Source organism: Rhea americana, unplaced genomic scaffold (genome assembly GCF_003343005.1).
Source record: "Rhea americana isolate MKP2758 unplaced genomic scaffold, rheAme1 scaffold_135, whole genome shotgun sequence".
NCBI lineage: Eukaryota > Metazoa > Chordata > Aves > Rheiformes > Rheidae > Rhea > Rhea americana.
This window is the reverse complement of record NW_028185428.1, coordinates 651,914-678,873: the sequence shown is the minus strand read 5'-3', so window position 1 is coordinate 678,873 and position 26,960 is coordinate 651,914. Positions and strand designations below refer to the sequence as shown.

Here is a 26,960-nt window from a genome sequence, read left to right as displayed (position 1 = left end):
CAAAATATCTATTGAATGTCATTCTTCCAAGGCAGCAGCAGGACAGTTTTGTTGGAAAATTCCCAAGGAGCTCTGCGTTGTCTCGGCCAGCCCTGCCGCTTACCGGGTAAACAGGCACCCCGGCCAGCGCGCCCGCGATGAGTAGCGCTCATCCCTGCCACCCGAAGGGGAGGGCACCGCGCGCAGCCCGCCACCGCCTGGCTTTCATCACCCGCCGCTGCTAAAAGTTGTGGCATTCGGGGAGCTCGAATGGCTCTGCAGACACCAAGCTGATGATCTGCAGCCTCCGCAGCAGGGATGGATGAAAATGACTTATTTCCCAGTCACTCGCTAGGCTCCTGCCATGGCAGCCCCTTCGGTTTTGCTTTTGATACGTCTCCCATCTCATCAAAGGCAGCCTCTCTGGCAGGCGAGGGAAAACACTGACATTTCGTAGGAGTTTGGAACAAAAACAGATCTTTGCTGCAAGGAGTTTCCATGCTTCAAAATCTTTTTTTGAAGTGGCTTTCATGTGCATGTGATCCTGGAAATGATAGGACGTGGGTCTGGGTGACACTGGTTTGCTCTGACTGCTAGCGATTAGCATGGAAAGTGCCTGGAAGATATGTAAGGAGCAGCTTGAACAGTGGTTTGGGGTTGTTCTTTGTTTGTTTGTTTGTTTGTTTATTTGTTTTCCTTGGATATTTGAACATTAAAACCACCAGACTTGGTGATGGGGGGACAGACCTTTTCTGGCTCATTGTCAGGGTCCAGCCTCCTGTTTTATGTGATTCCCAGTGTAATTTTACACTTCGGGAAACTGAGGTCATAAAAGACAGAGCCAGGAAGAGAAGTTGTGTAGAAGCAGGTTTGATACTTGGTTTCTGTATCTTGACGTTAAAAGCAGATGTAGTAAATCAGTCCAGGCATGGAGAGAGTCATCAGCAATAACCAGAGTAGTTGCGTCTTCCCATATGCTCAAGCCTGTAAACTTTTCTCCTGTGATAAGCTGATTTTCCTGACTCTCCCCTCCAGCTGCAAAAGGGTTAAGCCGATCGGAAACGCTGTTGGGCCTCGTGGCCTTGCTGCTGCACCTGATGCTCCCGTTGGAGCTTGGCAATGGAAGGAAACGGAAGGGCTGTTCTCAGCTGAGAAAATACGCTTATCCTGCCCTCAGAGGGATCCTACGGGGCAGCACGTCCCCATCCCCTCCTGGAGGTGGAGACCCTTCTGAGGGCTCTGGCTGCCCTGTCCCAAGCACATCCCACTGCTTTTCCTTGGTAGCCTTTCAACAAAACATCTCTCCTGAGGGGACAGGGAGCATGTCCTCCATCTGCCCTCAGGCAGGTGGCCTTTCTGGGCCCCAGAACATCGCGTGGGTGGGATGTGTCTTTCCTGGAGCCACGGTACCAGACAGGGGTGCCCTTGAATGCTGCTGGTATGGGGAGTGCCAGTGCTGGGGGCTCATCTTCCTTCTCCCTGACTCTGCCAGGATATTTCCCCCATAAAGGATCTGTGTTTTCACCTCCTAATGTGCCTGAAAAGATGTGTCTGTGTTGTGCAATGCGACTGAAAGCATTTGGAAAAGCAGAGCCTGCTCTAGGCTGGTAGGTGCCTGATCTGCCAGCTAATTCCTTCTGTTCCTGCCATTTTTCCTCTCCTTGCTCATACCCTGCTGAGTGAGGGTCTTGTATCCAGCCCTTATCCCTCCTCTGTTTTCAAGGGTTCAGTTATAATTACCATAGGTAGTTCCTTTTACCAGAAACAAATCTGATCTGCTAATCTTCCCTCTTTTCTTTTTCTCCTCCTGTGAGTGGATTATTGAATGTGAGATGTTTCAGAGCTTAGTTTCAGGAAAGGGTGATGATGTACAGGACAGGGAGAGTGTGACGTTTTTGGATGCAGAGAGCTTTCAGTCCCTGTCAGTAGTCCCAGCTGGAGATATTCAGGTCTGGAGAAGCCACCTAGCACTTGRTGGTAACCACATAGACTGTGCCCATCTCCACAAGTGTCAGTGGGGAGGGCATGCTGGTGGGAAAGCTATAATGAGCACTGGAGTGCTGAGTGAGCAGGTTTATCACCACAGTGACTGCAATTAGTCATAATTTCTGCTGTCCTGAAGGCTGAGGTTTGGTGGAGACAAAGGGCTGCAGAGAGGCAAGGGAAGACGTGGGCCTGGATCCCCCCAGATCTGAGCTAGCAGCTCCCGCCTTGCAAACAGGAAAGCATGACTTGAGGAGACTTCCTGTAGCTCTGCTCGGGCTCTCACGCTGCTTAGAGAGGTGGATGTTTGCAGGAATGAACAGAACGTCAGCTTGCACGACTTGGCCTGTGTCAGACACCCTAGGGCCAGACCAACCCTCTTTGCTCTAGCACTACAGCRCAATCCCGCGAGGCGCCTGCGCAAGTGCTTTTTTCCTTCCCCTGAGCCTCTCCGCGGCCACTGCCTGCAGGGTGCCGCCTCTTAGCACGCGGCACGGAAACTGCGGTCGGGTTCTGTATCCCCCTTGGGCTGAGACACCTTGCAGCTGGAGCGTAGGCGGCTCCTGGTCCTGCGGCACGTCCCCGCCTGTCCCCTCGCCTCCGGAGGCCCCAGCGCACGCTCGCTCCTGCCTGCCTGGCTGCAGTTCCCAGGGCTTTCTGAAACCTCTTATCTATGAGTTTATTCCTGAGCTGCCTGCATCGTACTGCTCCCCAGGCAGCAGCGATGGGGAAATGCAGTGCCCTYGCAGTGCCCGGGCCGCTGGAAAGGCTTGTCGGGAGACAGGCAACATCTCCCTGATCCTGTGCCCGTGGCCTCTCCTGCTGCCGGGTCCGGGCTGCTGAGCCGGTCCCAGAGGCCTTTCCTGGTGTCGGCAGAGTGGCCAGGCCAACCTGCTGCTCTCTGCAGTTTGTTTTGAAGAGGCCGACGCCAGAGTTTTGCTTGGAAAAAATACAGTTTATTCTGGGTTCTGACTAATCCTAACATCTCTCCTCTGCCTGAAGCTTGTTTTTTATACATTACTCAGCAGGTCTCACCCCTGCCTGACTATTCCTTTAAAAGGGCATCGCAGACCTCTCTTTTCATTCATTATTTAAAGTGTTCTTGAGCCAGCAGCTCTTATCGTCCTCCAACTCCAATCTCTGTGCTCCCAGGCTCACTCTGCAGAGCGTCCTGCAACGTGGTCGCTTTGATTTGCGCTGATTTTGAAACATAGCCTTTAACGACTGAATCTGATCCCTGCATGTCTGTGGAGCTAAGCGCATAGATAAGTTGGAGCTGCAGCTGGAAACAACTTGTCCCTGGCTTTGGGGTCCCCAGGCTGCAGGGGTCCTTCCCCAGCCTGTTTTGCAGCACCAGGGGGTCAGGACCTCTTTGTTTTAGGGGAATAAAGTTTGCTTTTGGTGAGCTAAAACAAAATACCACAATTATCTCTAGGAGTCGGAGAAACTGCTGCTAAGCCGTCAGCAGAGACGGRCAGCCCCAAGGCAGGGCAGCCCCTGGTGAGGGGGTCTAGCTGCGGCACGGGRCGCTGAAGAGTCTTTACCTGGCTCAGTCACAGGCGTTATCTGTATGCAGTTCAATCAGCCTGTTAATTATTACCCGCACCGCGCCGGCTCCGGTTTGCGAAGGTGCTCTCCATCGACGCTGGCRGCTGCTGTGGACCCTCCTGCGGCAGGACCGTGGCCAGGCTGCTCTTTCCACACTGGGCATTGCTCACATTCCTCCCCGGGGCCCAAAGGCGCCCTTGGTGGCTCACCGCCACCMGGGCCTGGGGTGCTGGTGGCAGCTATCCGCCTGCTTGGCACCACAGGCTTGCAGCTAGGGTTGTGCTGCAGGGCAGTCCGGCTGGCCGGGGACCGCCGCGGCTCTGCCAGCATTGCGCCTGCGTGCGTCTTTTCACTAGGCTTCTCTCTGCTTTTGGTTCCCTTCCTTTGAATGGACATATGTGTTCAGAGTTTGCTTKCAGTGGATGGGCCAAGGGAGAACTGCTTGATTTTTAAAACTATGGAAAATGTAACAAGCTGTTCTAAACCCTCCTTTATCCWCGCTTTTAAGCACTTTGCATGGACTAGCTTTGCAATGCCTCTGTCGGGAACAGCGGGCGAACTGAGGCCAGGAGCAGGGAAGGGGCCGACAAGTCGATCAGGGGCCTGTCGCCCTTGCCCCATCCCGGAGCGAGGCTCTGCATCCCCGTGCTGCAGACACGCCTGGAGGCATCGCAGCTGTGCAGGCCAGGGGCTGCGTGTCTGCAGCAGGACGCTGGACGCCTGCTGCGCTGGGTGTCGGCGAGCCGGCCCCGCGTCTCCTCCCTGCTCGCAGCGAGCTCAGTCTCCTTGCTCCCGAGGTGTCCAGTGTGCCAGTTGCTGCCACGCTCGTGGGTGATCTGAGCAGGGTGTTCCCGTTTTTGCAGAGCACTTTTAAAGGTGCTTGCCTCCATCCCTCTCCAGCCCCTTGCCCTCACAGCTCRTGGGCTGCTCTCCCCTGCTTGCTCGGGAGCACTGGAGAGACCCTGCTGTCGGGTAGCACCATGATCGGGAGATCTGTTGCCTGGTTACAYTCTCCCAGGGTTTGGATGTAGCAACGTGGTTTGCGCTGGCTGGCAGCAATCTCTATCTCTCTGTCTAAGGGCCATCTCGCACTAACCCGTGCSAGGCGCAGGTCTTCCTCTGGGGGTTTCGTCTCAGTCTGTGAGCACCAAACCCCCAAACAAGCAGGGGAGGCAGAAGAGATGCCTCCCTAGGCCTGGTCCCTGCTGTCTTGCTCCAAGCAAGACAGTGCTCGGTGCAATGGTGCGCTGGCCGGCGTCACGCCGAGCGCACGAGAGCGGTCCTGAGCCGTCGGGGCAGGGTGTGCGTCTCCTCTTCGGGAGCAGGGTCGCGGGCCGGGTCTCGTTGAGGTGGCTGGCACTCATGTTTTGTGTTTTGCCCCACTGGCAGCCTCTGACAGATTAGCTCCTAATTTAAAGCAGGCTCCCTCGTCCGAGGCCTCTTGGCTCCGCGGGGCAGAGGGCAGCTGTTCACCTTGGCGGGGCATGAGCGCTGAGCCCCCGCGAAGCCGGTGCACGTCGTCCTGCAGCCCTAGGAAAGCGCTCTGGCTCTGTGGGTACCTCGAGGGCAGCTGCAGTGACAGCGACAGGCCACCAGCTAGACACTGCGGCTAAACAAGGGACAGAGAGTGCTGGCGGCCACAAAAAGCCTCTGTTAACAGGGGGTGAGTGTTCGCGCTGGGAGAAGCACTCGGCACGGGGTAGCTTTCCCGGCACAGTGTCCGCACCTGCTCCGGAGAGACGTGGGGAGAGACCRTGGGCCTCTCTGCAGCCCCTTTGAGTTCAGCAGTTGTCTATCTGCTGGGCCGCAAAAGCAGCCCCTTTCTCCCCTCAACTTTCAGGGCCGCTTCCAGCCTGATGTTTAATGCATTTTCATGCAAAGCAGAGATTTCTCAAGCCTGTTGGCCCATCGGTCCTTGGCACAGAGAGGTGCGACTGCAGAAGCTTAGCCAGGGCAGTGCACTTAAGCAGCCTAATCTGATAGCTGCTATCTGAGGATGTGCAGAGCCAGAGCACGTGGTGCTCTAGAGCTGCACACTTAACTCTGGGAGCATGAAAGGTATTTTGCAAGAAAGACATGTCCTACAATCCAATGAGGGCTGCACAGGCTGTTTCTCCTGCCAGCAAGGCCAGTTTAAACAGCTTTGGCCCCTCTGATGCCCTGTGGCATGCCTGAGGGGGCTGCACCCCATCCCCTTGCCCCACATTGAGTTATTTCCCATCAGGACCGGTGCCCCGATGGGTTAGTAGTGGGCAGCCAGTGAGGCAAGGGGGTGCAGAGGAAGGCTCCTTGTGCTATACTGCAGCCCTGCAGGCAGCTGCCACCGACAGGAGGGTTTCCACCACCTCTTCCAGGCCTGGAGCAGGGCTCTGAGCACGGGCACCTCCTCAACTTAGCCTGAGTTGAGCGGCAGACCAGCACCTGTCCCTCTGCACAGCGCTGAGAGGGGTGAGCCTTGCCAGCRGGGCCTGGCTAGAGCTGGGCGCCACGAGCCCCAGTGTAGCTCAGCAGTGAAATGAAGAGGGCACCACCAGGATCTCTTTTTCTCCAATACTTGCTGTAATCTAGGTAGACAGAAAAGAGGCTTGACTGGCTTCCTTGCAACATGAGTGATGGTTTCTTGGATGTGCAGACTGGTGGTGACATGAACGCAAGTGATAACCTTGACCCCGTGTCAGCTCTGCCAGTCTGTAGTTACACTTCTCTCCATTCTTGGCTCCTATTCTGTCAGGTTTAAGAGCACGATAAGGATGGGAACCTCTCCTCTCCTGGAGAAGAGTGACTTGACCAGGACCAAAATGGGGACGTTTAGGGTCTTCCTCCTGTGGCCAATTCCCGTGTACCTGGGCTCTCTGCCCTGGTCTTTCTGTGCAGAGGGAGAGAGCTAGCCCTCTGTCCATGGGGTGGCAAAGGACTTGGAGAAGCGCCTCCTGCACAGAGGGCTAGGCTGGTGGGGGAGCGCTGGTGTGATGCCTAAAGCATTGGTGTGAGGCAGGGGGTCTTGGAGAGAGTGCCTGGAAGTATGGCCCTGCTGCTCTTCCCCAGGCTTGGACTTGCTGCTCAGCTGTTCTCTGGGTGAGTTGCTGAGAGCAAGGCCAGTAGATAAGGCTTTCTGCAGAGCTATTTATACTAGGGGAAAATGTGACATTGTTGGCAAAAGAAATGAGCCAGGAGCAGGTCCCAAACGGTGCCAAAAGCAGCTGAGATGAGCTGCTTGTTTTCTAGTGTCACTAGACAGGGCTCTGGGCTGTCCATGCTGCTGGGTTAGTGCTGGAAAAAGAAGTCACCTCAAACTGTTGTGGTRTTAGGCTGGGCTTCTGGAGTAGATTGGGTTTAAGATAAAGGAGGATCAGCAGACACTGCTAGGGCAGCCTTCTTGCTATTTAATCTCCCTGGTTGCTCTTCTTCTCCTCCCCCCGTGCTGGGGTAGGGCAAAGAGAAAGGGGTAGTGGGCCCCCTCTAAAACCTACAGGCTCCTTTGTGTAAAAAGATAYGCTAGAGAGCAATTACATTGGGAGGGAGAACTGGTGGAGGATCTTCTGTCCCCTTAAGCAAGCAGGTTTCATGTTCATCTCCCAGCACTGATTTTCCGAGGTTATCAGCTAAGGATGTGAATTACTGTAAGGTCACGACGATACAGTCCCCAGGGGATGTGTGTCCCTGCCTTGCCTTGTGCAGCCTGGCTCTGGGAGGTGTGGTGTGCTCCGAGGTGCTCCTGTGCTGCCCTCTCGTCTGGGAAGGCTGCACAGAGGCAGCCGCTCACGGGGAGCTGGAGGATGAATTCCTCTCTCGGGCGTGACGGGAAGGTCAGCAGGCWTGAGCTTACCTTGCGTTCAGCAATGCCTGGGGATGCCGTGACATGTCAGCAGGGCAGTTTGTCCAGCCGTGGGGCGGCGATGCTAAAGGCTGCGGGGTTAATCGGTGCATGGATGCAGAAAGCGGGGCTGGCCGGGGTGTCGTGAGCTGGAGAGGGGCTGGCTCCCAGCCGCCTGGGAGTGAGWCCGACCCACTTGGGCTAACACTGCTGACCAGGGTTGATGCTGAGTCTAAGACGCTCCTTCCTCATCCGCCCGCTCAAGGGGCCCTTGTTTTCAGGGAGGAGATGATTCATGTGCATCAAGTGGCCCCTTAGCAAATCTTCCACTGTTATGGGACATTTCCAGAGCTCAAGTGTGATAATTAATGGTTGGCTTTGCTCTGAAACCCTCCGGGCTGGAGCATGCCAAGTTGCTCTGTAACTATATACCCAAGAGTGCTGATACGGAGGAGGTRCTTTCCAGGCGGGCGTTTCTCAGCCGTTCCCAGTGATCCCTCCTAGCAGGCTGTGCCACGGTGGGGTCTAGTCCCCGTCTGCTTTGCGGCCAGCTGGGACAAAGCCCCACAAGACTCGGGCAGGAGGGGAGCGCTGCTCTCGAGGGCCGAGAGTCCTCGGCCGCCCTCGGTCGTGCCGCCGGCGGCGCGCTGGTGCTGGCAGCCCTCCCCGGAGGAGGAGTGGCAGGGGGCTTTGTGCGCGTGGTGGCCCGCCAGCGATCGCCCCAGCAGCTCGCCCGCGCACAAAGGGACAATTCTGGGAGAGCCGCGCTCCCTCCGCCCAGGCGCTTCCTCCGTGCCCCCTGGAGAAGAAACCTCCGTGTGCATGGAAAAGGCCTCGGGATCTGGCGTGGGCCCTCAGCGCGGGGGCTCAGGAGGCCATCGCCTTCCTCCGTGCACAGAGGGGTGGTGAAGGCTGGCCCTGCTCGGCCAGGAAGCAGCGCTGGGGCTTCCTGGGCCAGGGGGTCCGGGAGGACCCTCGGGGGGGTGGGGGGACCTCGCCGTGAGGGCGGTGGCCGAGGCTCGGGCTGTGCGCCGTGCTGTGCCGTCTCCGCTGCCGTCGTCGGGTCCTCGGGCGAGTTCCCGCTCTGGAGCCCCCGGCTGTGCCCCTTCCCCGGCCCACACCCCACCTATTTACGGCTTCCCAGGAGCTGTAAATGTTTGTTTGCTGCTGGCGGCGGCTCTGAGCAGCCCTCCGCAGGCCGGCRGATTGTCCCGGGGCCCTGCCTGCGCCAGCAGGAAGCTTTTTATTTTTGCTTGGTTTTTATTTTAGCTACAAACAATGGCTGTCACTCCCAGCATCCGATTTCCCCCGCGCCCCCCTCGCCCGCAGCCTTCACCTGGCCCGGGAGGAAGCGCGGCCGAGTCCAGGCGGAGGCAGGAAGAGCCGGAGCAGCGGGGCGCTCGGCACCTGGGTGGCCCTGCCTTGGGCAAGCRGAGGGGCCGGCGGCGTGGGCGTCCCTGTGCGCTGCTCGGTGGAGGGCTGTTGCGGCGCGGATGTGCCTTCTGGTGGAACAGCGTCTCCCCAGGGCTCTCTGCGAGGCCGTGAGCGTGGACCCACATTGCTTGGGGTGACAACCCCACGTGCATGTCCTTGTCTCTTTCCTTCTCCAACAGCTGTGCCCGTGCACCAGGAAACTCCTGCATCAGCCCAGCTGGAGCCTCTTCCTCCTCCTTGCAGGTTGCTGGAGGAGGACCTGCTTTTTGCTCCTGTGACCGAGCACAGGACGGGAAGGTGGGGAAGATGGGCTCCGCAGCTGCAGGCTCCACCGGGACCCATATCTTTGCGCTGTGGAAGAGGGTCTCTGAGAGGGAAGTGCTCACGGGGTCTAAAAATAGAGATGTCCTGGGTGAGAGGTGGAGAGAGGCTATCATGAGGATGGGGCGCAGCTCGTACGGGTTGGGGGGACACTGGTGGTCAGCAGGACGGGGAGCTGCCGTCATACTTGGACCCCAGGATGGGCTCTAGCAGCAGAGAAAACACTGTCACGCTGTCCTTCTCGAGCAACAGCGGCCCTCCCACCGGCTCTGCTCAGCCACGGAGGTCCTGACCAGTGTGTCTCCCCCCAGCACATCCAGCCCGAGTTAGCTAATGCTAAAACCATCTGTTGCCACGGCTCCTGGCCTTCCCAGGCTTAAAGACCTCTCTAACATCTTCCCATCCCCACTGCGGCAATCGGAAAGGCTGGAAACTTGGAGAGGAGTGAGTTGCGAGCAGGGAGGGCTCGCCTCCTTCCCCTGCCCTAGGATGCCTGTTTCCAAAGCCCAGCTCAGACCAGCAAATTGGTCCAATCCGACTGGGTTTAGGCTGCGAGAGAAACCTCTGAAGAAATCAGCAAATGGGACCTATTTGTTAGCACCAAGGAAAGGTGCAGGGCCAGAGAGGTCTCAGGAACAAGGCCATGCCTCGGTGGGAGGGGGACTTTTTTTTTTTGCCTTTTTTTTTTCTTTGACTGCTTCACCTGCTCAGCACCGGTGGCTGCTCTGATGTAGGTGGCTGCTCTGATGTAGCATTGCCTTTCCCCTGGGGGAGCAGTGGAGCCTTTGATGTCCTGCTGCTGTTTCCGTTCCAGGGTTTTGTGGTTTCACGGCTGCAGTTGATTGAGGTCCTGAGGGCTGTGTTGGGTATGGACGCCACTGCTGTCCTGTCCAGCCCAGGAACACGAGCRCTGGCCGTGTTAAAGCATACATTGCCTTTTGTCTGTGCACCAGCTCCAGAGTAGCCCGTGTCCCAGCCTGCARTGTTTTGGGTCAGGTGGCAGGTTGGTGCGGGGTCTGGTGTTCATTCTTCTGAGGTACGGCAGAAGTAACGCATGGGTTCCCCTGCCAGCCCTGTCCTTGGTACACTGAGCAACCCGGGGTATGTTGCGTTGGCTCCTGCTGCCCCCAGTGCCGTGCCCCTTGCCCGGGCAGGGCTGCGGGAACCCCCTGGGCTGACAAGGCACCAAGTGACCTCTGGGCTCCTGCRTGAGAATGGGAGAGCAGCAGCCTGATACATTTGGAGTGAGGAGCCCATGTGCTGGATAGAGTTGGTGGCTTTCCTGGCAGGGCGGGATGTAGATTACCCCCAGAGCTGGTGCCGGTGTCGCTGTAGGGGTTTGGGCTGTCCTGGGTACCAAAGCCAGCAGAAGGCAGCCAGGGAAGGTTGCTGATGTCAGCTGGAACCAGAGTTTCTTCTTGCTTGACGTGGGATGCCTGGCTCCCAGGAGGAGGCAGGCGGAGGCTTGGCACCCACCCCAGCTTTGATAAACAGAATGGGATCCTGCTATTTTGGACYGAGTGAGTTCTTGAGAGGTCTCCAGTGGAAAGGTACGCACCCCCTGGGAAACAGCCCTCGGCTTCCCGAAAGCTGTGCAAAGGGGTGATGCCATCATAGCGGTGCCCCTTGAAGAGGGACGGCCTTCTGCTGCCATCGTCCCCCACTCTGTGCCAGGGGATGCTGAGAGGCTCATGCTGGAGGCTGGGCAGATAACCAGCCCCTTAAAGCCTCCAGTGCCTCTGCCCCGACTGTGGGACTAAAGGGGGGTGCATGGGGGTAAGCCCTGCAGTGCAGCAACCCTTGAGCRCTCTCCCCTTACTTCCTGCAGCCACCCCACTAACTTTATCCGGGCTAGGAGCCTAACGAGCATAGGAAATTAATTCCTTCCCTTCGTCCGCTCCCCCAGGCACAGGCTCGGCTCAGCGGCCCGCGTGCCTCCTCGCGGATCACAGGCCTCTTTGACTGGCTCACCCGCCTTGTGTTTCGGTGCGTGTTTCACAAGGGAGACGGAGGGGACAGCTCAGCGAGGGGAAAACAAAGGAGCCTTCAGTACTTGCCCCGCGCTCTTCGCGCTGCGCACCCCGGCTCGGAGCCGTCAGTCAAGGCATTGCTGATGAGCTCACCAGCCTGCAATGCCGGGCGACAGCCTTGCTTATCGGGCGCTGTCACTTCTTGTGTGCACAGGGGTCTCCTAGACCCTCTCACAASGCACAGTGCCAGCTTTGTGACTATTAATAGAAATTTATTTGCCCTCTTGCCCTTGGCTAGGCTGAAACCCTGACACCAAAGCTGGTGGCTCTGATGGGAGACATTCTGCAAGTGGTAGGAATGGAGATACCCGTGGGCAGCAGGACCTAGGCTTCAGTGTGTGGCATGTGCATAGCTAAGGTAGGGCATGTGAATGGTCTCCATCTCCTCCAGGGGAATTCATGGCCARCTGGGAGCCTGTTGAGCTCTGCTGCATTGGGAAACCAGCAAGATGTCTAAGTGTCCCCCCAGATCCWTGCAGAGGGCTCAGAAATAAGTGGGTGCTGGATGGACAGGAGAGCACCTTGCTTTTCAACCCATCCTGTCCCCTGCTAGCCCAGCACTATGCCAGACCCTGCAGCTGCATCCTGTGGAAGGCAGGAGGTGGATGTCTCACCTTGTCTGGRCACCATCACCACGCTGCTGCATGGGAGATGTCCTCCCACCCTGCCCAGACAGCACTGGCATGAAGCACCACACGAGCATCGCAGGGAGGAGCTTCTCCCTCCCTCACTCTCCACAAGGGTAAGGAGAGGGYGGTGGCAGCTGAGCACTTTCCCTGCTCATCACATGCATGAGGCTCTCACATGGCTGGAGCACCTCCCTGCCCTTGGTGGCACRTGCTGGTGGGGGGCATCTAGCAGAGCATCGGTGGGACCTGGGCTCCTTGGCTCTGTACCTGCTGGGTGGTGTTTCCTCAGCTCTGGAGCTCAGCGGTGTTCATGGAGACGGGGAACCTGGTGCCTCTGCRGCTGCATTCTCAGTGCTGCTGGCTCCCCAGCCTTGCCTGCTCTTTCTGGAGCTGGGCTGAGGCTTCTCACCCTCCACCTGCCCCGTTTTGGCCTGTCCACGGGAGACGGATGATGGTGAAGCCAGCCGAAGGGGCTGACGTTGGTGTTTAGCTTGGCTCCAGGGAGGGAGGAGGAAGCAGAAGGTCTGCGCAGATAGAGGCCCGGCGGCAGGAAGAGGCTCACGAGCTACATCCTGCCTCGTGGACTGGGGCTGGAGACCGCTGCCTCGCTGGGTGGCCCCAGGGCCCGTGGCCCCAGTGGAGGGAGAGTCTGGGGCTCAGCTCGGCAGAGCCTGCTCTGCATCAGCCCCCCGTCCGCCGTGGCGGAGCAGCCGYGCAGATGGGGCAGGTGAGGAGCCGGGCACCGTCCTCACGTCCCCCCTGCTGGGAGCGGGGCTGCCGCCGCTGCCCTTGGTCTCGTGGGGGGAGGCGCGACGGCGCGGGAGCTTTGTCCCCTTCCCGCCCTCCGACGGCTCCTGCGCGGCGAGGAGCTGGGGCAGCCGGGTGCTTGCTGGTGGGCTGCGGAAAGGCGCAGGGACCCACTCCCGTTGGGCTCCCGTTCAGCCAAAAGCTTTGCACAGCAGCTGTTATCCTGCCCCTGCCTTGGTCTGAACTTGCAGCCGGCTTCCACRTGCCGTTCCCAGGGGACTTGTTCCCCGCTCTGGCCTGCGGCTCATGGGAGTGGACAGGGGCAGTATTTTAACAGCAACCGTCCCCTCCCACGCCACCAAAATCCTGGGTCAAATCTGCAGCAGCCCAGTCTCAGATGGGTGTTGGGCGGAGTGGATATGGTGTTTGGGTAGGACCCAGCTGAAGCTTGTTGATGAACACGAGTAGTGAGGATCTTGACACCTCTAGAAGCACGGCGTCCTGCCTGCGCCCGGTGCCAGCCCTCCCTGCCGCCCGCTCCGCTGTGCTGGAGGAGCACCCCACAGCTGCGGGGCAGCTCATCCTGCCTGCTTCAATGTGCCACCCAAAGCCCGTGGTTTGCAGGTCACGTCCCTATTGCTCTCCGTTTCCATCACCAGGGACAGGAAGACCCTAGCAGTGGGGACAGAGAGAGAAGGCRCAGCAGGGGGCAGATACTGCCCAGAAAGCATGTCCAGTCCAGCCCTCGCGCTCCCTGCACGCTCTCCCCTCCTGGCTAGCCATCCCTGCTAGTCAGCACGTCAGAGATGCCTCTGTGGTCACCCCAGCCTCTCYTCCCGCCCCTGTCCCCAGAGACCTGGAGCCAGCTGTGATCCTGCCTTGGCTGTGCTGGGATGACACTTGGTTGCTGCCTGCCAAGAGAACAGATCTCGCTCACGCTTGTAGAAGCGTGGAAGAAACAGCAGCTTGTTTTCCTCTCCTGTCCCCTTCTGTAGCCTCCAAAGCTGCAGGTTTGCTGGTGTCCCTGAGCTTGGTCTCTCAAATCTAGGCTATCGTAGGCATTTGATCCTGGAAGAGCTACTGCAGATACCACCAGAGCATTGCTCAATGAGCTGTCGAGCCCCGCGGCTGTGCTCTGCCTGATGCCATTTGTCCAGAAGGGCCCAGCCAGGAGGGTGTGCAGTCCCCACGTTTGGATCCAGCTCCATTTTGCCTTGTCTTGTTCGGAGGACATCAGGGAATGAGACCTGGCAGCAGGGCAGTCAGAGTAGCTGAGAAGCTGGTCTGGATTAGTTCCAGGGGATCTGGTCATGGGGCTGGCAAAGGCAGAGAGACTRGGCTGGGCTGGAGAGGGCTGGGGGACATGCTTCACAGGCTGGGCAGGCTCCTCTTTGGGGGCTGCCAAACCCCGCAGAGCTCTTCCCCTAGCAGCAGCGAAGGTCAAGGAAATGCTGCTCCATGGCCCAGAGCCAGCAGCAGTGGCTGGTGAGTGGGAATGCCTTCCCTTCCCCCTCCTTGCCTCCTTCCTTCCCCTCCTCAGGGCTTTCCCCAAGGAGCTCTGGCTCTGAGCCTCGGCATGGAGACAGTGCCTATGTTTAGGGGGTTATTTCTCAATGGCTAATCTCAGAGTAAAGGACAGGAAAAGGMCTGGGCTGAGGATGTCAATGCTCATGCAAAATTGGGAGCTGAGGAGCTCACGAGAGATTTGGAGTCCAGAATTCAACCTGCTCAGCCCTCCCCAGCCACTGCTGGCCAACACAGACGTCCTCCCKCCTTGTCAGCCAGCTGCTGCCAGCACAGAAAGCACTGCTTTAGGTGACAAGTTTTGTCCATTTTGATATGCAAACACCCAAATGTTTTCTGGAATTGCRCATTACAGAGAAGAGCAACCTCCCTTGCTGCAAGTGTAATCCCGCTGCTGAGGTATGCTTTTGCTTTGTAAAAATGAATCTGTGAATCTCTGGGCCAAAGAGAAGATCCCCATTGCAATATATGTTTTGCCTGTGATGGTGACTTGCTGCAAATTCTTCCTTTCCTTCTTTCTGCTGGATTCTCACCATCTCTCTTGCCTACTTTTGTCTTCTGAGCTGACCTAGGAGTCAAGTTGTACTAGCTCTGAACCAGCTCCCAGGAGCCTGGGGATACCTGGGTCCCAGCAGAGTGACTGGGAAGCCGATGAGTGATGGTTTCTGGTACTGTTCCTCTTAGGTCAGAGGTTCAGCCCATCTGAACCTCTTTGTTTTGGGGCTATTCACAGGTGCCGTTAAGGCACTGGTGCTGGTCTGTGGATCTATTGCTCCCTTGGGTGGCTCTTGGGGCAGAGCTTTGAAGAGCGAGCTCAAGGTGGTGGGCTGAGCTCTGCCTCTCRAGAGAGGCTGGAGCAGGCTGGTGGCTGCCTTTGCTGCAGCCCTATCTCTCCCCGTGCACCTTTCGGGCTGACCACCTTGGGCAGGGGTTTGGGGCAGGGACTCCTTTCCTCCTGTCGCAACACAGAACCCATGACAGCAACGGGGCACCAGGTAGCAATGAGATGCTGTAGCAGGGGGACAGAGGTGTAGTTTTACCTGCATGGAAAAAGATGTGTGCTGAGCCCTTTGATAGTGATCCGATAGCCCGGAGAGCTCATGCTTCCGTTAGCAGGCTCAGCAGGCTGTGTCCTGGCACCCGCGGGTGGGCGGAAGAGCCTGCGTGTGGTAGGAGTGCGTGCGGTCTCAGCAAACGGTGCCGGAGCCGCGCTGGGGCTGTGTGGGGGCAGCCACCCTGGGGCAGCTCTTGTGGGGTCTTCCCCATGTTGCAGCCCCTTTGGAGCACCTGTTTTGCATAATCTTAATCCAAACATACTCTTTTGCTTCTTTATTTTAGCATCTCTGGCAGTGTCCCTGGCACTCCGTGCATTGCATTTCTGGGTGCAAAAAGGGGAGAGACCCACTCCAGGGACAGGATAGCAAAATCCCTCATCTTCTCCCAGTTTGTAGCCAGGAGGTGGATCAAAATGTGCCAGGCCTCTGGGCTCACTTGAGAAGTGTCTCTGGCTTCCTCCATCCCCTTCTTCCTGTGCCTCCGTTGCTGCAGCGGGGAGGCTGGGCCAGCCCTGCGAGCCTGAGGGAGGTCTGGGCTGTGTACCGAGTGGGGTGTTCCTGCTTCTGAAATACGAACTCCCCTGTGCCTTGTTTTGCTTTGCTCCTTGTGCCCCTGCCCCTTGCGCAGGGGGGCTCTGGGTTGAAGCCCAGGGCTGTGACACCTTCCTGACCGACGGGCTTTTCCCTGCTTCCCCCAGTGCTGGACCAGCTCCTCCCAGAGCTCAGCATCTTGCTYAAACTGCTGGACCATGAGTACCTGAGCTCCACGACGCAGGAGAAGAAGCTGGCTGTCTCCACCATCCTGCAGAAGCTGCAGCCGCCCCCAGGTCAGTGCGTCCAGCTTGTGCGGTGCTCCGAAGCCCGACAGCTGTCCCCAGGGAGCGCGCATGTCCCCGGCGTGGCAGCTGTGCAGCACGCGCCCACAGCTGGCATGACGGCCTGGGCAGAAGGGCCTGCTCTTGCCATGGTGTCCCAGGAGGCTGGCCAGGCCACGTGGGGTCCTCACCATGGCAAGAGGAAGGGCTGCCTGTGATACAATTTGCAGTGGGACTTGAACAGAGCATAAGGGGACAGCGAGGTGGAGGTGATGGGAATGAAGAYGGGTGGCTCTCCTGGCACAGTGCTGGCATCACGCTCCCACACCTGCCTTTTGTCCCCTCTGGAGAGCATCCTAGCGCTTCTCATGTCTGTTGGCAGTAGGGATGCATCTCCCTGACGGTGCTGGGGGTGGAGGGAGTCCTCCAGCTGCCCTTGAGCAGCACAGACGGCGGCATCGCACGACAGCCAGCACGCTCCGCTGGCTCAGTCCCCGTGATTTACGGGAGCCCTCYGGGTATGGATGAACTTCCTTGCCTTTGCAGCTATTTCCCACCTGGCAAGAGAGGGGAGCTACAGACACGGAGGGCCCAAGGCCTCCGGTTCTCATGCCACGCACCTTCCCTTCCTTATTTCCTGGCCGCTCTTTGCAGCAGTTGCCCCTGTTCCTCCCAGGACCCCCCATCCCRTCTCAGGTGCCAAGTGCTGGTGGCGAGCATGCGTCCGCCTGGCCAGGGTGCCGGCAGCTGGCTCATGTGCCAACGGGCCCGGCGCAGGGGCTACGTGCTGGGGTGTGCAGCCCTGTTACAGTTGGCCTGAGGCTGCTCCGCATTTCCTGTGGAAACGCTGGTTCACAGAGGTCTTCCTGCTACCAGTTTCTGCTGAGCACAGGGCTTTCCATGGGAAGGCTGCAAGGGCTGTGCACCTGGGAGCTTCAAAGCCTCCCCCACCTTCTTCCCTCCCCAAGTGGGGTTGGCAACATTCCCTGGCAGATCCTCCACTCCCCAGACACCTCGTGCAGAAGAGTTCCCCGTGGCAGAGTGGCTGGTGCAACCTGGCTGCATGAAGATGATTTGACCCATGTCCTTGGGTAGCGTTTGCCACCAAGGGAGAGATGCTGGTGCTGCCCCAACCATCCTGCCCTATCTCCATGCTGAGAGCTTCCCCCATCCCTCCCCAGGGAAGGACGTGGACTACCTGTACGTGAACACGGCGTCCCTGAACAATGGCACCAGCTTCGTGGAGTCTCTCTTCGAGGAGTTCGGTATGATAGGCCATGTGGCTGACGCAGAGTGGCACCTCATGCCGTGTCCCCCCCCGACCTGGGGTGCAGCATTTGGCAAGTGCTGTGCTGGTAACTGAAGCTCTTGGGGCATCTCTGAAGGAAGCGGGTGAAATGTCTGTAGCCTCATGCCCAGTGCAGGGTTGGCACCATCACTGTGGGTGCTTGCTCCCACTGCTCAGTAGCTGCTTGCAATGCTGTTTGGCCCTGAAGGAGTCCACAGACACCCCATCCTGGATGCGTTTTTCAGCCATGCCCCKCTCTTAGCACCTTCCTGCTGAAGGGCTACAGGTGCCGGCATGGTTTGGGAGCTCTCCAGAGGGCCTGGCTGGGGAGGCTGGCTCTGGGGTTTCACTGCTCCTTTCACCCTCTCCTCCTACCCCGGCCAGACTGTGACCTACGAGATCTCCAGGACATGCAGGAGGATGGGGACGATGCCAGTGACGGCATTGGCTTGGAGCTTGCAAGGAGCCAGCCAGAAAAAAGTGTAAGTCCCTGGATATCCACCTGTGAGGTCTGACCTGCCTGGAGAACCTAGGCATCGACACTGAAGGTGGTGGTGGCTGGGGCTCAGACCCCAGGCCGGGGTGGAGAGCAAGGTTGCAGCAGAGTGCTGGGGCACCCTTAGGGAGCTGTGTTGGATGCTGCCAAAGCCCCAGAGGCTGCAGCCAGACACAGCTCCAAAGCCAGGTGGACCTCACTGGCACCTGAGGAGCAGGCAGTGAGGTGACTGACATGGCATGAGACAGGTGGCATGAGAGTGAAAGGCAGCAGCACTGCTGGGAAAGACTCATCGTGGTTGTATATGGGATGGCATCTCTGCCCTGCCCCTTCCCTCTGGGAACAAACTGTCATTCCAGCCACACAGACGTAGCCCATTTCTGCCTCTCACCATGGTGGCAGCACTTTTGGGGGCTCACAACCTCTCTCTGCTAACGCCGGTGGTGTATCTACTGTAGGTTGCCGTGGATCCTCCTCCACCACTGCCTACCACTCCTCCACCTGAAGATTACTATGAGGAAGCCCTGCCTCTGGGCCCGGGCAAGGCCCCGGAGTACATCACATCCCGCAGTAAGTCCCACTCCCAGGATGGCAGAGGAACTGCCCCATGAGCTGGACGTCTGCATCTCAGAGGGGCTCTGAGTCTCCTCTCCCAGCATAGGAAAGCAAGGAAGCCCTTGGCAGACTTGTTAGCTCATCCCAGGGAAGGAAACACTGCTGCTCCCACCCCATGTCCCTCCTGTCTCACCTACTCTCCATCCCACCACACTATGATTGCAGGGAGCTGTTTGCCCTGGCTTGATGCAAAGGGAACAATGAGGAGATGTTGGACTATGAGAGCACCGATGCTCTCACAYGCCAGGCATCCCTTCCCGGCGGGGTGGCTGTGGGTTGGGAGCTGGAGTATCTGCTTGGAGCCTCTTTCCTGCCGGCCCGGAGCTGGGGTCACACTGCCAGCGGAGGGGTGGGCGACGGCACACTCCCGGGTCCTGCGCGTGGACCCTCCCTGGCTGCGCCTGGCACCTTGGCAGGGTGCCTGGGCAGTGTGCACTCCTCTGCMAGGCCCAGGGAATGGGAAGAGAGTGTGGGAAGAGGTGCCCAGGCTTTTCCAGAGTGTCTGGCGGGTAAAATCCCCATTAATGTCCTCTGCTGCCCTCTACGTCCTGCTTGAACGAGCAGCCGTTCCTGCTTCCGTTGCGCTGGCCRTGCAGGGGCGGTTGTGTGTGTTGGTGAGCGCACAGTGCGGCAGAGCTGAGCTCTTGCATGGTCCCCGCTGCTCCAAACCAGCCGGGTGCRAGGGTGTCCCACCAAGCAAGCCCACCTGCCCTCTGCTTCCTCCACAGACAGCTCCAGCCCCCCTAACTCAATCGAAGATGGATATTATGAGGATGCAGACAGCAACTACCCAGTGACCAGAATGAACGGGGAGCAAAAAAACTCCTGTAAGTATCCGGGTGCCCTCAGTGGAGAGGTGAATTTGGGCAAAGTCTAGTCCTGTGACATGGTCCTGAGCAGTCAGGAGCAAATCCTGGAGGTCTTGTTTGTCCGGTCCAGAGTTCAGGGCTGATTGTTTCTGCTGTGATGCTCAAGTGCCTCCATGTAGCAAGGGAGAGAAGACAGGGAAGTCACTGGGCTTTCCTACGTTGGTCCTGAGTCATACCTGCATGCAGCCACCTCCAGACTGCTCTAGGACCCCATGATGCTATCCATCAGATCTGTAAAAGAGCTGGGTCTGACAGAGTATCCAGGGATTCAGGAGCCTGATTTGTATCTTGGTGTATAACTACACAGCTGTTTTCCATATATAAGTCTCTGGAAAGGTATCCATCTCTAGCCACTGACTTTGCATGCAAATGACAGTTTTCCAGTTCCTGTCTGAATGCCAGGAAGGTTAAGACTCTGAGGACCTCTTGCATGTCAGAGGCCCTTTGCCCAGCAGCCCGGAAAGAGCTCRGAGTATTGTTTGGCATGCAAGCAGGGCTCCTTCTTGCCCTGCGGAAAGCATGTAACGAGTGCTGTGCCTCTTCTCAGCATCAGGAAGGGGAGTCCCTGCTGTGACCTCCATGAGCTCCCTGTACCTCGGAGGAGGTGGGCTGTGGGCAGGGACACTGGCTGCAGCATGGTGCTCCTCCGTGCTGTGTTTGGGAGGTATGGGGCAGAGGGCAAGTGCATGATCCTACATTGCAGGTGGAAGGTTTAATCCACATTTTAAGTTTGAGACTTGCAAAAAAGCAGACAGATGCATCTGGGATTGGCTTTTGGCCCACAGGCTTCATGAGTAATTTGGAAGGGAARTGGGCGAAACGGAAACAGTTGGGGTCAAAATGCTACTGTTCTCAGAGCATGACATGAAATCCATCCATCCCTGTGTGCAGCGTGAYCTCTCTCCTGGAGCCTGTGGGAGAGCAGACCCCTAGCAGTGCGAGAGCTTGCTCGGGAGGCGGCCCTGGAGTTGCTCCACCAGGATGACCTGTGTGCGTGCTTTCTTCCAGACAATGACTCGGATGCAATGAGCAGCTCTTACGAGTCGTATGACGAGGAGGAGGAGGATGGGAAGGGCCAGCAGCTGACACACCAGTGGCCATCAGAGGAAGCCTCCATGAACCTGGTGAAGGACTGTAGGATTTGTGCTTTCCTGTTGCGTAAGAAGCGCTTCGGACAATGGGCCAAGCAGCTCACCATCATACGGGACAACAAACTGCTGGTGAGCTTGATGCCAGCAGGGGTGAGAAACCTGGGCACGGGAGCTAGGAAGAGAGGTCTGATCTGGGTTGAAGGAAGATGCTGATACCCTAACCAAGAGCTTGCCCTAAGACTGAGACTATCCCACAGCAGAAGCTCGCTTCCTTTGTGAGCAAATGAAGGGTTCCCCTCTTTGGGGCATGGTTTGGCTAGCAGAAGAAAGGGAGAAGGGGTCCTGCAGCCCTTCTGCAATTCTCTGTTGCAAAGACTGAGCCACTTCTGTCTGTGCCGCGTGCTTTGGAGCCTGCAAGGGATGCTCAGGTCTGCCCACTGCCCTGGCACGGCAGCAAGGTTGGCTGGGCCCAGAATGGCTCYCTTTGTTTCTCCTAGTGCTACAAAAGCTCCAAAGACCGGCAGCCGCATGTGGAAGTGCCTCTGGGCACCTGCAATGTCATCTACGTCCCCAAGGATGGGCGGCGCAAGAAGCACGAGCTGCGTTTCTCACTGCCGGGGGCCGAGGCGCTGGTGCTGGCCGTGCAGAGCAAGGAGCAGGCTGAGGAGTGGATGAAGGTACCACGGCTCCTCTTCACCAGGGCCAGCTACAATCCCTCCTTGCTGGTGGCCCCGCAGGGACACGGCTCCCATCATCCCTGGCTGGCGTGGGGAGCGGGCTCCCTTGGGAAAGGCCTTATCTCCCTGCAGAGGGAAGGGGCTTTCTTTCATCTCATCTCTTATCGGCTCCCAACTGGCAGCCCTGGCCGTGGTGAGAGCTGGCCAGCCGCTTCCCAGGCCTCGGGCGTCTCCTGTGCTGATAGCCCAAGCCCCTCGTGCGGGAGGCAGCGGGGTGGGGATGTTTGTTYGCCCCCTCCCCTTCCCCGCGGCCCTTTCCTGCCTTTGTTCTGGGGCAGGAGGCCCTGCCGGAGAAGGGACCGGCTCCACGGGGGCGCGAAAGGGCTTCGCGCTGCCTCTCCCACGAGCAGCAGCAGGAGACTTTCCCGGTTCCCCTCCCACATGGCAAGGCAGAGCCTGGGGGCTGCCTGGGCACCGTCTCCTCKGGCTGGGTGGGAGGGCAGCCTGCGRGGCCGTGCACGGAGACGCGGGCGTCCCGCTCGCCCTTCAGAAGGGCGGCCCTTGTGCCAGCTGTGTCCGGCCAGGATGTTTCCTTGAAAGTGTCCTCAYGGGCCACAAACCCAGGGCGCTAGCCCTAAGCATGGGAAACCAGGTCATTTTGTATGGCCCAGGCAAGCCATGCTGTGCCAGCCTGTAAAATAGGGCTGGTGAGGCTTCCTGCGCTGGAGGCACCCAAATCCGTTTCCTCCTAAATCACCAGGCAAGTTGTCATCCCGATCTCTGACTGTCTTAGCTATGATGATGTTTCTGTAGGTGCCAAACTGTGTCCGATCCCCCAGACAAACTAGACTCTGCTGAGGGATTCGTGCCCCAAATGGAGCGTGCTGTCCCATCCTCGTGCCCGGAGGCTGGCCAACCCTTCTGGATGGCAGCAGGGAGCAGAGCCAGTGCTCCCGGGCCTGGGATCCCTCTCCAGGCAGTTCAGCTGGGCTCTGGCAGCAAGACTGGTGCTYGCTGATCCAGGGGAGACGGCGTTGCCGCCCTGGGAGATGTGAGTGGCTGCTCAGAGGCCTGTCTCTGCAGGTGATCAAGGAGGCGAGCAGCGCGGGAGCGGATGGAGTGGAAGCCCCCACGTCCCCAGTGATGCTGCGCAAGATGGACTTGGACAAGGTGGCGTTTTTAACTGCCCTGCTGAGGAGGGAGGGGACCGTGGGCTGGCTAAGGTGCCGTGTGAGGCTGTTGTCACCAAGACCAGGTCAAGGTGCTGAGTGACAAGCTCCCAGCACAGAGTGAGGAGCCCTCCTCCTCCTCCTCCTCTTCATGGCAGGTCTGAGGCGCTTACAGGGCTCTTGGGGAGAGGTCCCCTAGCATCAGGGACATCCCAGCCCATGTGCTGGAGGTGCAAAGGCTGGTGAGCGGTGGTGGGATGTGGCTGGGCATGCTGAAACAGGCACCTGCCCTGCTCTTCCCTGCAGCGGCTGTCACAGGAGAAGCACACTTCTGACTCGGACAGCATGGCAACAGGCGAGACYGGCTCTCCCACAGCTCGCAGGGAGCCCTGTGAGCACGGTAAGACCCCATGCCATCAGTGTGACAGGCTTCTCCTCCCAGCTATGGGGCCCTGCGGCATGCACCGATGCTTGGGAGCAGCAGCTTGTCCCAGCATCAGTCCACACATGCAGTGTGCAAGGAGGAGTTGGACTGCACCATTGGCACACAACGTCACCAGGGCTGCTCTTCTTCCCAGGGAAAGGCAAGAAGAGTGGCTTGGCTGACCTGAAGGGCTCCATGAGCCGGGCAGCAGGGAGGAAGATCACCAGGATCATCAGCTTCTCCAAGAAGAAGCCTTCCCCCGAGGACACGCAGACCTCCTCCACTGAGGAGGACATCCCCTGCTGCGGTTCGTGTGGGCTGGGGTAGTGACGGGTGCTTGGTTCCTGCCGGGAGCCCGTGCGGACCTGGCCTTTCCTTGCCAGCCAGACCATACAGAGGGCACGTGGAGGGAGGGGAAGGGAGGGAAGCTATGGGGCTCACAAAGAGCTTTTGGTGGGTCCAGGTCACCTCTTGTCCTCAGGGACGTAGAAAACAGACTTGGGCGACTGTGCAGCACTGAGCTAGCACATCACCTGGGCCCAGAGGTTCCCTGCTCTGTGTTTTGGGAAACTGAAGCAAATGAGGACTGAATGATCTGCCCTTGAGTAGGGAGCAGGAGCTGGGCGATAATCTCCAGACAGCCTTGTCTCAATTAAACCCGGCCCCACACCAAAGATGGTGTCCTCATCACTCTTCGTGTTTATTGGGTGCAAAAGAAATCTGTCAGTCTTCACTCAGGCAAAGCTGCTTTGGGTCTTAGAAGTTTCTGCTGAGAATACAATTAGAGTTGCACAACTGAAAGGAGAGGCACCAAGATCCTGTGATCTCCTGAGGTCCTCAGATACAGTCCTAGCACAGGGCAGAGCAGTAAAGTACAGCAAAGAGGGTTTGCATTGTGTGAGGACAAGTTGTAGGGAAAGCAAAACTCACCTGAGCTCTTGTTGCTGAAAGCAGCATTCCTCACCACTAACCTTCCTTGGAGGAACAGCCTGGTGAGCGCAGCGGGGGTGTGGAGCATGGAGAGAAGCTGCCAGGGGGGTGCTGAACCAGGCTGCCTGTATGGAGTCAGTGACTCTCACTTCCCACCTCCACCAGCCATACTCATGGCCAAGGTGCTGCCAAGAAGATGTTGAGACCCTTCTCTCTGGCTTTTCTCCAGGTTACCTCAATGTCCTGGTTAACCAGTGCTGGAAGGAGCGCTGGTGTTGCCTGAAGGGCAACACTCTGTACTTCCACAAGGACCGCACGGATTTACGGACTCACGTGAATGCCATCGTCCTCCGGGGCTGTGAAGTGGTTCCAGGACTGGGCCCCAAACACCCCTTCGCTTTCCGCATCCTTCGCAATGGGCAGGAGGTGTCCGCGCTGGAGGTGTGTTGAGGTGGACAGGGTCCCAGAAGGAGGGAGGGTGCCCAGATCTAGAGCGAGGAGCCTCTCCTGAAATGAATAAAGCTTGCACGCGTGCAGCACCTTGCTCTCGCCTCCCCTGTGTGTTAATGAAACGCAGGGCAGCCATGCCGGTATTGCAGGCTGGAGGCAGAGAAGAGGCAGAAGGGATGAGAGCAGGCAACTTGCAGGGGTTGGAGGAGCAGAGTTGGGGTGCAGGGGCGGGGGGTTTAGGAGTGGKTCCTTCTGCACATGTGCTTTCTCTTGGGCCCTCATAATCCCTGCTCACATGCGTTGTGCTACTGGAGGGCCCTTCTCTGCTGTGAGGTTTCGTGTTGGGAAGGAGTGAGGCAGCAGCCTGCTGCAGCCCTTTCTCACCTTGCCCTGGGGGTGCCAACAGGCTGGAGGGCCACAAGGAGAGGCCATCTCCTGGGCCATACAGCCCAAACCTCTCTTTCTCCCCACCAGGCAAGCTGCTCAGAAGATCTGGGCCGTTGGCTGGGCCTCCTCTTGGTGGAGACCGGCTCCCAGACAGCACCCGAGGCCTTGCACTATGACTATGTGGATGTGGAGACGATCGCCAACATCGTGACGGCTGTGAGGCACTCCTATCTGTAAGGAGCTCTCCTCCCACTGTGCTGCGGGCTGCAAAGGGGAAGATGTGCTGAGGAGAGGCCAAGGGTTGGGTCTGGGATGGTGGTTCAGAGTGCTAGATACTCTCTAGAGAAGGCATGGGCCAGGTGGTGGTCTGCTCCATGGTCTCAGGGAAAAGCTGACATCCCCGGAGTTGGCATTTCCCAGAGTAGGGTAGCTTCCCTCAGGCAGGACAGAGCAGAAGATGTTTTTAGCAGCATGTTTGCACRGGTTAGGGTAAGTGCTTGCAACTGGAGCAGGGTCCCTGCCCGTAGCTGGGAGAGCAATCCAGGAAGCTCTCGGAGATCAAAGGGCCCTTTGAGGGACCAGCTGGAGATGGCCTGGAAAGAAAGCCTTTGACGAACATTAGCCATCCCTCCTGCCTCCCACAGGTGGGCCAGCTCCTCCCAGGACAGCCGAATGGACTCCTCACCCGTGGTTTATGATGACGTCCCGTACGAGAAAGTTCAGGTGAGCATGGTGCAGGGGCTCACCACGTCCCACTGCCATGCTGGTGACTTTCCCCGTGAGCCCTGCAGCCTCAGCTGGGCTGCAGTGGCCCTRCTGGTGTTTCGGCATGCTCTCCTGTCCCGGCTTCAGGCGGAGGAGCAGCCAGGCCGGCCGGCTGGAGCCCAGGTGAAGCGCCACGCCTCCTCCTGCAGCGAGAAGTCACGGCGAGTGGACCCACAAGTCAAAGTGAAGAGGCACGCGTCAAGTGAGTGGGCTCTGCCCAGGCCAGTGGCCGGCTGGCCAGGTCCGTGGCCAGGCCGGGGCTGGATGATACTGGCACGCTGGCCAAAGCTTTTGTGACGGCCTCTCCCTGTCCACGCAGACGCCAACCAGTACAGGTACGGGAAGAACCGGGCAGAGGAGGATGCCAGGAGGTTTCTGAYGGAGAAAGAGAAGCTGGAGAAGGAGAAAGCAGCGATCCGCAGTGAGCTGGTGTTGCTGCGGAAGGAGAAGAGGGAGCTGCGGGAAGCCGCGAAGGGCAGCACGGGTAGGTGGGGGCCGGCGGAGCGGGGGGGGTGCGAAGGCGCTGAGGCGGCTGCAAACCCCATCCCGGCCGCAGCCGTGCCGAGCCGGCCCGCCTGGGTGCCCCAGCCCTGTACCACGAGGGTGATGCCCGGCGGGGTGTGACGGGGGAGAGCACCCAGCCGGCAGGTGCCGGCGGTGGCACTTGTGACACTCAGCAGGGCTGGCTGCAGCCTCGTGCCCGGACCGGCAGCCCCATCTAGCGTCCTCCCCCCGGGAGGATGGGTTGGCATCTCTGCCCCCGTCCCCCCGTCCCCCCGCGGACGGCTGCGGGCGCTGAGCGGGGCGCGTTTGCGGGCGCGGAGCAGGGCAGAAGCTGCAGGAGCTGGAGCAGCGCGTGGCGGAGCTGGAGGAGCAGTGCCGGCGCAAGGAGCAGCGCCGCGTCGACCTGGAGCTCAGGCTGAGCGAAGTGAAGGAGCGGCTGAAGCAGTCGCTGGCGGGCGGGCCGGCCCTGGGGCTCGCCGTCACCGGCAAGGCCGAGAACGGGGTACGGAGCCCTTCCTTCCTCGCTTCCCGGGGTGAMCGTGTTCGGGGTGCCGGGGGGAGCGGCGTGTGCGGACGAGGGGAGCTCTCTGCTGCTCTGTCGCGCGGTGGTCGGAGGTGGGAAGTGAAGAGCCGTGGTTGCAGGGCTGGCTCGCATCAGCTTCAACCTCGCAGCACYTTGTGTCTTCCCGTCTTTTTTATTTGCATCTTTCTTTCTCTGTTCCTGCTTCCTGGCTTTCCTATATTCTCCTCCTTCTGGCTCTTTTTTCCGCAGGAAGCAGCCAGCAAGCCCAGCGGGAGCCCCCCTGAGCACATGGTCCCTGTTAACTGCGCAGCTGAAATGAGGAAGAGGAGTCCGTCCATCCTCCCTGCCAACAAGGGGAACGTGCTGCGGAAGGCCAAGGTGCCGCTTCGCTCCCACCTCCGCGGGACCCCCCAGCCTTCGTCCCCTCCCCTTGTTTGACTGCAACATTTGGGGACTTGAGGGACTCTCTTGGGTTGCTCCTAACCACAAAAGCGAGGGATGCTGCAGTGGTGCCCGAGGGTGGCCCGGCTCGGCTGCGCTTGCTGCCAGCCCGAGCCCAGGGGGCAGAGAGACGTGGGAGGTGCAGGGCTGGTTGGGCGACGGGAGAGCAATGACCGCAGTCTTCAAAGATGGGCTGAAGCCCCTTTGGCGGAGACGGAGGGGAGGAGGCCTCGAGGGACTCAACAGGTCAGGGTCCTTGGGCTCCTCCACCTAACGTCACCTCCATCCTCCTCTTGGCAGGAATGGGAGAAGAAGCAGACCTAAGCCGGGCTGCGGGAACGCCGGGCCGCAGCGCCCCGCCGGACCCGGACTCGCTGAGGAGCCATGAGCCCCCCCCCTCTCCGAGGAGCTCGGAGGGTGCTAGGATGGGGGCGCGGGAGGGGGATTTGGGA

At 58.9% G+C, this 26,960-nt stretch overlaps 1 protein-coding gene across 1 annotated transcript; it reads left to right on the top strand.

Annotated features, from left to right (window-relative positions):
* AFAP1L1 (actin filament associated protein 1 like 1) lies at positions 1-26,960 on the top strand. Its single transcript, XM_085298058.1, has 19 exons — positions 1-106; positions 15,763-15,891; positions 17,061-17,144; positions 17,552-17,649; positions 18,122-18,233; positions 19,007-19,105; positions 20,156-20,367; positions 20,736-20,915; positions 21,999-22,085; positions 22,391-22,484; positions 22,663-22,815; positions 23,668-23,879; positions 24,363-24,508; positions 24,920-24,998; positions 25,128-25,242; positions 25,360-25,524; positions 25,868-26,046; positions 26,317-26,445; positions 26,809-26,960. Exons 1-19 carry the CDS (start codon positions 16-18, stop codon positions 26,830-26,832), a joined length of 2,388 nt encoding a protein of 795 aa, XP_085154184.1. The 5' UTR covers positions 1-15; the 3' UTR covers positions 26,833-26,960.